Here is a 12,591-nt window from a genome sequence, read left to right as displayed (position 1 = left end):
GTGGGGGGGGGGGGTTCAAGGGCCAAGAATCAGACCTACAACAAGTGTTCTGATTTGGAAAAAGTCTTCCTTTATCGACTATTACTGATCTACTTGCAAGGTATAAAGGAAGCCCAGGGGCTATCAGTGGACCTTATCGGGCATAAACTCCCCAGGTCTTAAAACTTAAACAGCCTGTGTGAAAATCAATTCGCCCCGGGCGGTTCGAACCGGTCCGAGGGCAGTCCACCTCGTCCGCCTACGTCAAAGCCGTCCGGCCCGCGAGGCTGCCAGTCCGAACGCCCACGCGGTGAACCGTCATTAAGTGGTTCAGCACGTTCGGCAGTTCAGGACCGCCGGACGCTTCGGGCGCCGTAAAACACTTAGAAAAAAATTGCCGCTGCGTGGCCAAATTTTGTCTAAGTCCCTAAATTGTCGGAAGCCGTGCGACAGCGCCCCCTTCCGTACACTAAACGCAGCGACCAGAAGAGCGCTAAAGTCCGCAAGTGAGACTATTAGACATTGTTAGGGGCATACATTACGTCCAGTATTACGTGGCAACAGCCAGAGCGGGCGAACACTAATAGTAATAACGTTGTACTATCGCCTGAACAATACTATGAAAATAAAAAAGAGATATTTTTCTACCCTCAAATCTACAACTTTTCTTCTATATTAATATTTTGGCCGCGACTAATGAATGGGTGACGTATTTTCTTGTACATATTCGTTCATTAATATAGTCACCACGCACGGCTATCTGAAGTAAAGAGTAGAGTATAATACAATCTGATGGGTCTTCTAGTAAAGTTTACATACACTTATAAAATGCTGTTCATTTTCCAATTTCCAGCTTACAGTGTTGAGTCCCCCTTTGAAGAATCTACTCCGCTACTCAGTGCAGTTTTTCAGCATGCGCGAGCGTTGCTCGGAAAGCCGACTGTCCAGTGCGCAAGATGATATTGACAAACACGGCGATCCCAGTTCCAGGCCGCATCGGCTGAAATAAACAGCGGGTTGATTGACATCCCGCCTGTGAGGCTCACGTGAGCGGCGCTCTGGTAGTCTTCCCACCACACATTGGCCGTTGCCATGGCGCCATGCTGGCGGTAGCCGTTTGATGTGTACAGTGTGTGACAATCTATTTACTGGCTAGCCAATCGCTACGATTGGTACGAAATGAGCCGGAGACATCGATTTTCACTGCAAATAATGAGCAACATGATTGGTTGTAAGAAACTGAAATCCTATGTCCCACTTTCAAGTTTCTTGGAAATTCATCTGAATATGGCGAGCCAAAACACGTTGTTCAACCACGTACTTGAGCCCCCTGGTCGTCAATAAGAAGTTTTAAACATACGCAGAAATGTGACAAACGGAGAAATTTTACGATAAATTCAAGTGATTCAGGCATTGCCAAAATTTTCGCAGTTACATATTGCCACATTTTGTGACATAATTTAGGTTGTGGGCCCTGTCCGAGTTTTATGAATTATGGACGGGAAAATACGTCCGAGTGGGAGAACTGCTACAAATACCTGTTTATGGTACCGCCGGGCGGTCTAATGAAGTCGACCTGCTCTCTCCTTGCAGGAAAATGTTAGTCTCTACAAGGACGTTATCTGATAGAATGTCCTTGGTCTCTACCAGACTCCAGGTCGCTGGAAAACCGTAGAAATAGAATGAATAGAAGAGTAAGCCGGCCAGAGGAGTGTAGCCGGCCAGGGAACAGTACGCGACCTGCACAGTTTGGATTGCCCATCACGCCCATGCAGCGTTGAGTGTGCGGATCACACCTACATGTTTATCCTCTCGACCATTATTAAAGGGTAATCTGCCACGAAGTACCAGTCTTTGTATCGTATCTCGTACACTACCAAATGCCGTGCATGCAGCATATAAAATCTTTATTGACACGACAAAAGTAAAGCGACTTTCGTAAGGTCTATAACTAAACAGACATGTGAATATATATAGGTATGAACAAGTCATTGTTACGAAGTCTGTTCTCATGAAGAATGAATATGTTTTAGTCCTGTTTGTCTCTTTATTTTTCTCTAGCGATAAATGAGAAAAAAGTCTTAAACACGTAACAGCAGATACCGCTTGAATAGTCGCAGTGGCATGGCGAATAAGAATTCGGCACGCCGTGTTTCGTTTCTAAATCACACGAACGCTATATTGTCCGTTCTGCTGTCGTGTTTGATTTGCTAACTACATTGCCCACGCCAATAAAATCGTTGTCTTCCAAGCGCAGTGTAATAAAGTACTATAAGAAGAATAAACGACAATGCTATTGTAGGTCACCCTGGCACCTGAGGTCTTCACCACACGACTCGGGATTGATCATGCTCGCACGGCGTTAAAACGGGCGGGGAAAAGTTACAGACCACCATTGTTTTCTGTAGAACTAAATATAATCTTTCTACCCTATGATTGAATAATTGTCTCTGGCTCTTTACAAATAAGACGACATTGAGTTGCGCTACGTTTCGATTGACTGTCATTGTACCAAGCGACGATTCTGTCCAAATGTGCAATAATACGGGAGATAATGTTGAAAATGTATTTAGCACCTTTATTGCCTTTCATGGCGTCCGGCATTATCTCGCCTTGTGGACAATACCTAACATGATTTGTGAAGTGCAATATTTTGAATGTTTCTCACTTACCAAAATTTCCACCATCGTTTGGAGTCAAAGCGCATGCTTTGGCCGGAAAGGAACTTGTGAGCAGTACCTGGTTGCATCACCTGTTGGACGACCTGCAGCAGCGAGACTTCAATCGACTCTCTGAAAACGTGTCGAGTTTGACCAGTGATATTCCCCTTGACATTATATCAAGAAAGTGGGACTAAAAACAAGTACAGTGCTGTGTCACGCTGGAGTACGGCATCCAAAACAGGACACGGGTAACGGTTAGCCGAACATCTAACGCCACCATTTTATATGCATATTGTTGTTAGAAGCGTTAGAACTACTTTATCATTTTGACCTGTACTTAGCTTTAAGAGCACAAACGTACAATAAAAATTCGAAAATATATTACTCGTTAGTCGAAGCGACGACTGGATCAAGAAACGCCGTGGATGGCTGCATCCAGCACGTTACACTTACAGAAGGAGAGACTATGCACTACCCGTGCGTCGTAAATTGATAGGGGTTGGGGATGGTGACGCACAATCTAGGGGTCGGTGTCATGTTCCCCTGAGAAATTTGGACGCTTCATCCTTCGTAATATGAAAGGTTAGACTTAGAGAACTGCCCTGGATCGGGCCAGGGACAGGCGGATCTCAGGACACGCAACAGTGCCTCCCGAACCGTTCTGAACGTTCGGACCGGCTATCACGATTATTGTCAGCAGGGTGTCAAGCTTGAAAGACTCCCCTGTCTGCCCCTGGGGATAACATGAGCATTGCGCGTGCGTCGCGGTCATTTCAAATTGAAAACTCATCAGTAAACCGTTCCTGATGTCCTGTGTTATTTTTCCGCTTTTTAGTCTTATACTAAGGCTAAATGTACAGACTATCATGGATAAGTTGGAAGAGGTGTCGCGTGAGGGGTTTGTACGTTGTCGTTTCGGGTCAGGATGCATCAAATTCAAACTGCCATGGAGAGATGGAAAAGGACTAGCAACACAAACAATTTGTGTGGAATTATGTTCTGGTGCTGTTCCAACCGACTGCCGAAACTTCCGTGGAATACGAACGGACTGGAATACAAACATCCCTTCTTGTTCAAGGCTGAACTGGTAAGAAACTGTTTTACATCGTTTAGCTGTGTTACCAAGTGTGTTAGTCTTAGATGTGAAATTATCAACAGCACAGTCAAAATCCTGGCTAACTGAAGTATCCATGTATTTTTTCCGCACTTACTGGGACTCCTGTGGGCTGTGGAAACACAGTGGTATGATGACGTAATTTTCACTTGTTGCAGCAAAGTGGAAGTCATGTTTCCACGTACCGTTGCAAATTATATCATAAATATAACCTTCTCGGCGAAGATAATGATGTGATTATGATTGTCTTACAATTTCCGCATACACCACTGATCGGAGGTAATTTTAAATCCATGACGAAGGTAACGAAGTTGTTTCCTCAATGTCCCGGGTTTGATAAAACCTCCCTGGTTGGGGGCAACGTTCTCACGGGTCGGACATGTCGGAGCCAGGCGGATCTCTGGACACGCCACAGTAAATCCCGAACCGTTTGAACCGTTCGGACGAGCTATCGGGATTATTGTCAGCAGGGAGTCAAGCTTTAGAAACTCGCCTGCCTGCCCCTGGGGATAAAACCTGTGAAATTCCAGCGAAGTTGTTTTCTTCTCTGTACTTCAGTAGCGTATCTTGGTTGTGTACATGCCCAATGTTGTGTAACAACTAAACGCACAGAACAAAGACTAAACTGTAGACTAAGCGTAATCTGAATTAGCACGTCAGGTGTCCATATCCATGCTTCATATAGAGTAGAGAGAGTAGAGTACAACTACAACTGAAAAATATTAATACCAACGTTCCATAGAATTACTTCTACTCACCATGGCATACTAGTAACTTCCTCCCAAGGATGTTATATCCATGTCCTCACGAGCGGAATTTCCTCGACAATAATCCTCCCCCGCCCCGTTTAATATTGTTCCTCCTTACCAACTTTTCAAAAAGCGTTAATTTACTTGTGCCGCAAGTAAAGATTTCGCCTGCTATTCACACATGTGCCTTTGACGGGCATAAAAATCTATCAAGCGATGTGAAAGTTGAAACGTCTACGGCGTAGGTTAACAATAATCCTCTAGGGTGACGTCTTTTAATCTCTACTCATTCAATCAACATTGTATGATAACACTCGTGGTACTTCTGAAGCCTTCTGAATATCGTTGATTTTACAAAAGTTAATGAAATCACATGCACAATAACTATACACTAGAGACAAGCAGATTTTACATCCTATTTGCTTTGCTGAATAATTTAAGTAGATTCTAGACTTACGGCCGAAGCTCAAAGGTGCGGCCGGACGTTGGTGATTTTGCCACCCTTCCAGAAATTGGAGACCCGTTGTAGTGTGACATTTTGATTCCTGCCCTACGAATCGGTCTGGTAGGCGGCTGTCCCCGGAGACCAGTTTTGCTTTACGGGAACACCGGCCAGTCTTGTCAAAAGTCGCTTACAAGTGCGCAAAGTAAATTTACTGACGAAAGATTCCAATAATAATTGTGCAGACGTTTTATAATACGGACAGCATGACACCCAGCTAGCGGAGATATGGTTGCTAATTATTTTGTCGGTCGCCACGCGATGATGGACAGCGGCATGCCTCTATACCTAAAGTTTCGCGCTGTGTGGGTGTGGCCTAGCCACTGGCTCGCAAATTGATATCTGGATCGAATTTTCCCGTCTTTGAATAACTTGCTCGTGAAAAAAGGCAAGAAACACAAAGGAAATGGGTATAATGACGACATCATTCTTAGTGGTATTCCTGTCAATGGATGCGCAAACTGTGCCAAAAATTAACACATGGAACGTAAAATAAACAACAAACAACGAGTTATAGACATGTGCGCACTTGTCGGGCGGCTGTCCCAAAGGACCGGGAGGCTTCAATCAAGTGTGGGAGAGTTCAATTCACGTATGGGGGCCAGCACCTATATCAAAACTAGTCTTATTTTAGACACGAAGAATAATATTTTGTGGCACTAGATTAACATATATTACCATTCAATATTTAGATACAACTTTCTTTCAACAAAATACAATAAAGTTGAACACACACCAACAAAATGTTTGGCTTCTTCATAGGATCGTCTTCTTGTTTACGTTTGAGATGGGGTCACTGAACCCTCGCCGCCGCTGGGTGCGTAACGTGCCTAGCGTTGGCATGAATATATTAGGGCATTCAATGATGTTTATAAATGAATCTTCTAGATTATGGACTTGAATGTATATCATATATCAGTGATAGTGTCTCCACCACATGTTTGGTAACCACGCTTCAGTCGGAAAGACATCAGAAATCCATTACTTACGCTTTGCACATGGTTTGTGCGGGCAATCAAATGTTTCCTGGGACTCCGCACGCACATAACGTCAAAGTGAGGGCACATGTGATTTACATTGATTGTCTTGCGGCTGGTGTCATTCTGTAACTTCAAGCCGTCATTAATATTTTGTCTATAGGAGCGCTGGCGGCAGAGGGATGAATTGCATTCAAATTCTTTCTATTTTGTGACGGCATTCCGGCGGTTCAGACCGTCCGAACTGTTTGGGCAGCGATTTCCACCTCACAACAGCACGATTTTACGCATTTCACGGGTGTTTGGAAGGTACAGTTGCCATGTAAATTGGTGGTTCGCAGACGTCCGCAGACGTCCGAACCGGCGCCCCGCGGTGCTCTGCACGCCCCCAGACGGTTCGTATCGCTTTGTTGCTATGGGAACCGCCCGTTCGGCCGTCCGGCCCGGGCGGAGCCGTACCGGCTCGAACCGTTCGAACGGCCCGCTCCAGGCCGCCGCCCGAAAGCGTTCGAACCATGCCGTCCGGGACCAGTCCGGGACGTAGTCCGGGCTAGTCCAAGCGGCCAATCTGGACCCTTTATGGCCGTCCGAACCGTTCTGCGAACTGTCGAGCGTCCGTCCCGTCCGACCGACCCGTCCGACCCCCGGACTATTGCATGGTTCGAACTGACGGTTCATGCCGGTTCGGACTAGTCCGGGACGGGCAAATTTTCACACAGGAGGGCTGACTGTCCTGTTGGGCCAATAAACTGTCCTACATGTAGCTGCCTGATACTGGCGCCTGGCCCCTAGGGTACCAAAAGCTCAGGGCAACCTCAAGGAGTTCTGCTCAGATGATGTACAGAGTAAAAATGCATTTGTGCAGATAGACTATTTATTGTTTTGTGAAAGGAAATACTTCTTAAAACAAAAATGTCCTTTTACAAAAAATACTGTACAAGTTATCTGAGTCAGACACATGTCTGAACCAAGGCTCCTTGTTTGAACAAATTGAGGGCACAGGACATATGATACGGTCACATGCTGTGGTCACCTCTCTGTGACCTCAGATATGGCCACCATGTAGGGAAACACCAGGGTCTTTGTTCTAGGGGAAGGCTGGTGGTGATTTCTCCCTTTCACACTGATTGAAGAAAAAGATACTACATGAGAGCTGCTCAGTGCACCTTGAATAGAATTAATATATAGAATTTACCTTTTATCCATCACTTTGGACAAAAATTGAAGGCAAAATGGTTTTAACAGATTTCCACAGATTATAACTCAAACCCTAAAATTAGTAAATTAAAGCTGACTTTTAGATGGATTCTTAACACCTCATCAAAAAAGAAATTTTCCTTTGGAATGATGAATGTTTGTGCCTCCTGTGTAATATGTAGCCCTTGCACTTCATACTTGTACAATTTGTAAGAATTTTCTAGTATTCTTTTTATAATAAGTTCCCTAATCTTTAGACTCTACATTATGAATATTCCCTCTATGGTATGTGGAACTCTTTTTCATGTTTAGTTAATTGTCTTATACAATACTGACCAGTCCTATGTTTGCCTTTAATACTTTGTACCAGTTTTACAATTAACTTTGACTTGACTTATTAAATGACTTGTTATCCAGTATCCATCCTTTGTATAGCTCCTATGCCATGTATGCAGTCCTGGAGCAGAAAGGAGCTAAATTTATCTTCAATAATAGGAGAAAGATTATAATAAGATGGCAATGTTTTTTGACCTGCAGCTAGGTTTTCTGTCAGCCCTTCTTTCCAAGTTGGAGTAGTGGTTTACAGAGAAACTTCCAGAAGACTCATGAAGAAGACATATAACATTTGTCTAGCCCAACATCTGCTTAGAGTTAGAGATTAGATCCTAGATGTCAGCAAGATAACCTGATGTCCTGTGCCACGAGGGTCTACTGCCAAATCTAAACAATCACCAGTGGTAGATTTAGTTTTATTTGCAAGTTCTTTCCTGGGGGCTAATTGCAGCATGACACATACAGAATATATAGTAAACATACTGAAAATAAAAGACTTTGGAATAGATAACAATGGTGACAAGTAAAAACCGTGGCTATTCTAGAAATACAGGTAATATGGACTGCTGAGAGCTACATGTACAGTCTAAGCTTTTGGGGTTTGACTTCTTTTCTGGAAGCAGTATAAGACTGTGAAAGTGTCCTACTTTTCTATAATGAGTTATGTGACCTGAACAGGGTTATAGTTTAATGAATTTTGAACTTAATCCAAGTAGCACTTAGCAGTTCAATGCCACCAGTTCAAATCCCGGGAGTTAGGAAACTGTTTCTACTCACCTCTTAGTGTTTCAGTGATTGCACTGACCCTATGAGAAATGGCAAAGTATGCCGGATAGCCATTAGGAATATCAGACTTGGAGAGTCGAGGATGAATTTAAAAAAGAAAAGGGGGAGTAGTGTAACAGGACAGTGGTGTTCAAGTGCCACCAATCAAACCATTTGGCCTATATAGTGGTAATAGTGTGGGCCCATGCAAATTGTGCGATTTCCAGGAGCCAGAAGAGGATTTTTCTACTCTCTTCCTGTCTTTCAAGAAGGGTCAAAAAGAGGTGAAAGTCCTCTTCTAAATCCCCTGAGGAACATGAGGCCAGGACAATGATGAATAAAATGCTCAACAGTTGCCTGACCAGTTTGTGAGAATCTAAGGAAGTAGCAAATACAGGGATTGTCTCAAACACATTTCAAGGCAATATTCACTGTTATTGTTAGATATTTACAAATTCCTTCTGTAATAGCAAAATAGTTACAGTTTTTTTATGAAAGTTTATCTTTAATCATAGCATGCGTCAAATACTTGCAGAGTAGAGTACTTGTCTTTTCTCTCAAGATTCAATGGTACATCTAAATCCTAGTTCCTGTAATGTGAGGCCAAGCATGACTAATCTGGTCCTCATGGCTCCTCAACCCAGAGAAGGAGTACTGTTGTATTACACACATGTTAACACTTCGGAAGAACCCCACACACATGCCGAAATGGTCCACTTTTTCACGCTCAAAGGTCTGCTTTTTACAGTCCGAGATTTATTTTTCAAAGCCGGACTGACTGGCATTTTTCACTGATAGACATTTCATTCAATCTAAGCGAGTCTATCAGCAAAATTTAGTCTATCAGTCAAAATGCAGGAAATAGTGTTTCAGAGGCCCTCCATGGTCCCACAAGTACTGAAAAGAACGCCCCCAATCAAAATTCTGGCTACGGGCATGAGTCTGTTTGTCCAGTAGATACCAGAATCAAATTGTAAAGGATAGATCAACTCTACTCATATCATTGTCCTGGAGCTAGCTCCTCTGTGTCTGGGCCAGTCATGTACATGCTACAGGCCACAAAGACAAAGAAGTTGTGTGAGTCTGTTTGACCAAGCGCCTGGTCTGTATTACCCCCTAAGGGATCAGGCAGGGCAGCATTTCCCTGGCCTGCCTGGGACAATCCATGTGGATCTGACCACATCTGGAATGTACTGGAGACATAGCCCCTTGAGTACCTTCTAAATTGCTTTGACAAATTTCAAGATTTATTCTAACCTTGTCCAGCAATGTCAAAAAGTCATCTTTTACTTACTTAGAAAAATATGATGATGTTAGCCGCAACTTTGCCATGAGCAAATTTACAGGTTGCATATTTACCTGGAAGGTATTAACGCTAGTTCACCTTTATTCGCGGGGTAACCTTTATCCGTTGTATTTAACACCAGGGTATTTCAGGATATCAAGTCGATGGACGGTGGTCTCAAACTGCATTATATTGAAAAAAAAATGCAATTTGAAACTACCGTCCATCAACGTGATATCCCTAGGTATCCTGTTTTTAGGTACAACGGATAAAGGTGAACTAGCGTTATGTTGAATATCAAGTTAACTCTTGCATTTTTTTTAGATTCCAAACACCTCAGAGACAGAGGAGAATGTAATGAAACTTCTTCAGAATTTTCTAGTGCTAGTCTACAGTTTCTGGAGAATAGATAGAATCTCTCTGTGGGAAGCCTTTTTCCCATATACTTTCAGCTTCTATGCAATCTTGGACAAGACAGAAGCTAGAACTGATCTTGGGGTAAAAGATCGTACTGTTTTTTGAGCAGCAAAAGTGGCTATCAGAGGAACCTCTTCTGGTCAGAAAACATCATATATTTTCCCAACATCTGCTTGAACTATAGATCTGGAAGCAAGGACACCTGATACATCCTGTCCAGTATGTCAGTGCCCTGCATGCCCGAACATCTGCTGCCCATCTATTCTAAACAATGAGGGTATTATGGTATATGTGTATTGTGTTCCTTGGAATTTGAAAACTATCATAAGGCACAACAAAAATTTTGAATTATTGGATATGGCTTGTGCACTAACTTGTAGTGAACTTGATGAAGGAACTTTGAATTTCGACCTACTACACATAAGTGTGTCAGCTTACATTTCTTAATAGAGACAGTGTTTATATTGTATAGTACAAACAGTTACAGTGCTGGTGCTGGGAATATATCATGCTGCCTCTGAGACAGATTTCAAGATACCCCACCCCCAGAGAACATTGTTGACTTAAGCCATTTCATGGCCAATTAATGATGACAGGAGTAACAGGGGCGTGATGAATATATCCTCTAGCCTGTCCAAATCAGATTGGATCTTGGAAGAAACAAAATCTTTCTTTTAGAGCACTTAATTCTCTGAAAAGAAAGCAACAATGAAGTATTCCACATCATTTTACAATGCTGTAATGTTATGGATGTTAACACAACTTTCATATCTGTTCCAATCTCTTTTGCTTTCTATTCATCTTTTCAAAGGGACTTGACTCGAGAAGGGAGTGTTATTTTCAACAGATTATGTATCAAAGAATATATTGTATAAACACCTGAATTTTTGCAGCATTCCGCAGCATATGTGTTTGTAAAATAATATGACATTAAATAAACCCAGGCAGACCCTACCCAGGCATTTTCTATATGTATAGACACTTGGAATTCTTTCATAATGAATATTTTTGGCATAAATGAGGGGCAATATGCACACCAAGAAGGCCAATTGTTCACAAGACATTAAGGAACATATAACAAGGGTTTTCATGTCGCCCCTCAAAAATTGCCTTTATTTGTAAGACTAAGGGTCTGCCTAAACACTTAAAATGACCTCAAACTTTCAAAGAGCCAAAAAATAAACGCCTGCATGGACTCGTGTGTTTAGCGGTGAGAAATAAATCCCCCTTTGCCAGCGGAACTAATGTCAAAAGTTAGATTGGTGAGCTTCTTTGTAACTGAATAAATTAGCAGGTAAAGTTTTGCAGCCGCGCGCCAGCTGGTCGGAGGTATACAGTGCTAGCCACCTGGGTTCTGAGTGGTGCGGTTCTACAATAGCAGGGAAAAAGAGCCTTCTGTGGGGATTTACTAATCATAAAAAAATGTGCTCAACAAAGAATGAAAAATCTGCTGAAATTTCACATAGCTTCATTATGAACGCGCCCAAGTAAACCACGAATTATAACATAGAAGTCTATGGGAAGAAAAAACTCATCAATGAGACCTTAGGTGTCCAAATTACAATAACCCCTTTGAAACGAGCATAGCAAACAAAATACAGGAAAGCCATTACAGAGATTTCCACCAGAAGTCACTTTGGCTGCTCGTCAGTAACTGTAATTAGAAGTCAGGTATGACAGATCTGATGCAGGTTAACAGGGCTCTTTGTTCTCTTATTTTCGTAAGTAAACATTAACTTGACAATTTAACATACTTTTGATGTACATATACAGCCTACAGCCTGAACTGATTGCATTCACCTGAGTGTATGGAGATTGCAGATATGTAACTGCAATCTACAGATAGGTGTATGCAGTCTTATAAATTTACTGTGGTGTGCAGATAGGTGACTGTAGTCTGCAGTCAGGTATCTGCTATATGCAGATACCTATCTGCACCTGCAGATAGGTGACTGCAATGTGCAGATAGGTGACTGCAGTGTGCAGATAGGTGACTGCAATGTGCAGATAGGTGACAGCAGTGTGCAGATAGGTATATGCAGTCTGCAGATAGGTGACTGCAATCTGCAGATATCGTATGGAGAATTTCTCGTTTTAGTTGAGAATGTGTTGACATGTACATGTGGACATTGGCACACCAATTCCATGTGTGTTTTGGCACACTTAAAATCGACAGATTAGCCAAAAAGGCTCGGTGGGTGTCAGGGCGTCAGTACCAGGGATTCAAGGTTGTGTAAAGGCACGGCGAGTATTTAACCTGGAACCTCTAGATTTTGAGTCCAAGACTCTACCAGTTACGCCATACACACAATGCCTTTTTCAAAAAGACGTTTTCTTGTCAATTGTCTGATTGGTTCAGGACCTTCGCGAGGAGTGTCTGAAGTTGCGGAACCGTGTGTACGATCTGGAGCAGCAGAACAAGCAGCTCAGCGTCATGTTCGAGCGGCGCACCAGCAGATTCTCATCTGACTCCATACTTCAGGTAACCATGGTTACTGAGTTTGATTTTTTAACTGTGCAGTATAGATAGAAATGCAATGCATTACTAAGTAATGTAACTACATAATTTTTATTGTGTACGACGTGATACAGTCAAACCTGTGCAAGTAG

At 42.7% G+C, this 12,591-nt stretch overlaps 1 protein-coding gene across 1 annotated transcript in view; it reads left to right on the top strand.

The window, feature by feature from the left end:
* Positions 1-12,591, top strand: part of LOC118405986 (nck-associated protein 5-like) — an 88,262-nt gene that overhangs the window by 71,942 nt on the left and 3,729 nt on the right. Inside the window, exon 10 of the mRNA XM_035805840.1 lies at positions 12,353-12,463. Coding sequence (XP_035661733.1) covers positions 12,353-12,463 — 111 coding nt within the window. The remainder of the gene's footprint in view (positions 1-12,352; positions 12,464-12,591) is intronic.

Source organism: Branchiostoma floridae, chromosome 18, assembly GCF_000003815.2.
Source record: "Branchiostoma floridae strain S238N-H82 chromosome 18, Bfl_VNyyK, whole genome shotgun sequence".
Classification (NCBI taxonomy): Eukaryota; Metazoa; Chordata; class Leptocardii; order Amphioxiformes; family Branchiostomatidae; genus Branchiostoma; species Branchiostoma floridae.
Note: the sequence above shows the minus strand (reverse complement) of the source record. Positions and strands in the feature narration are given on the sequence as shown.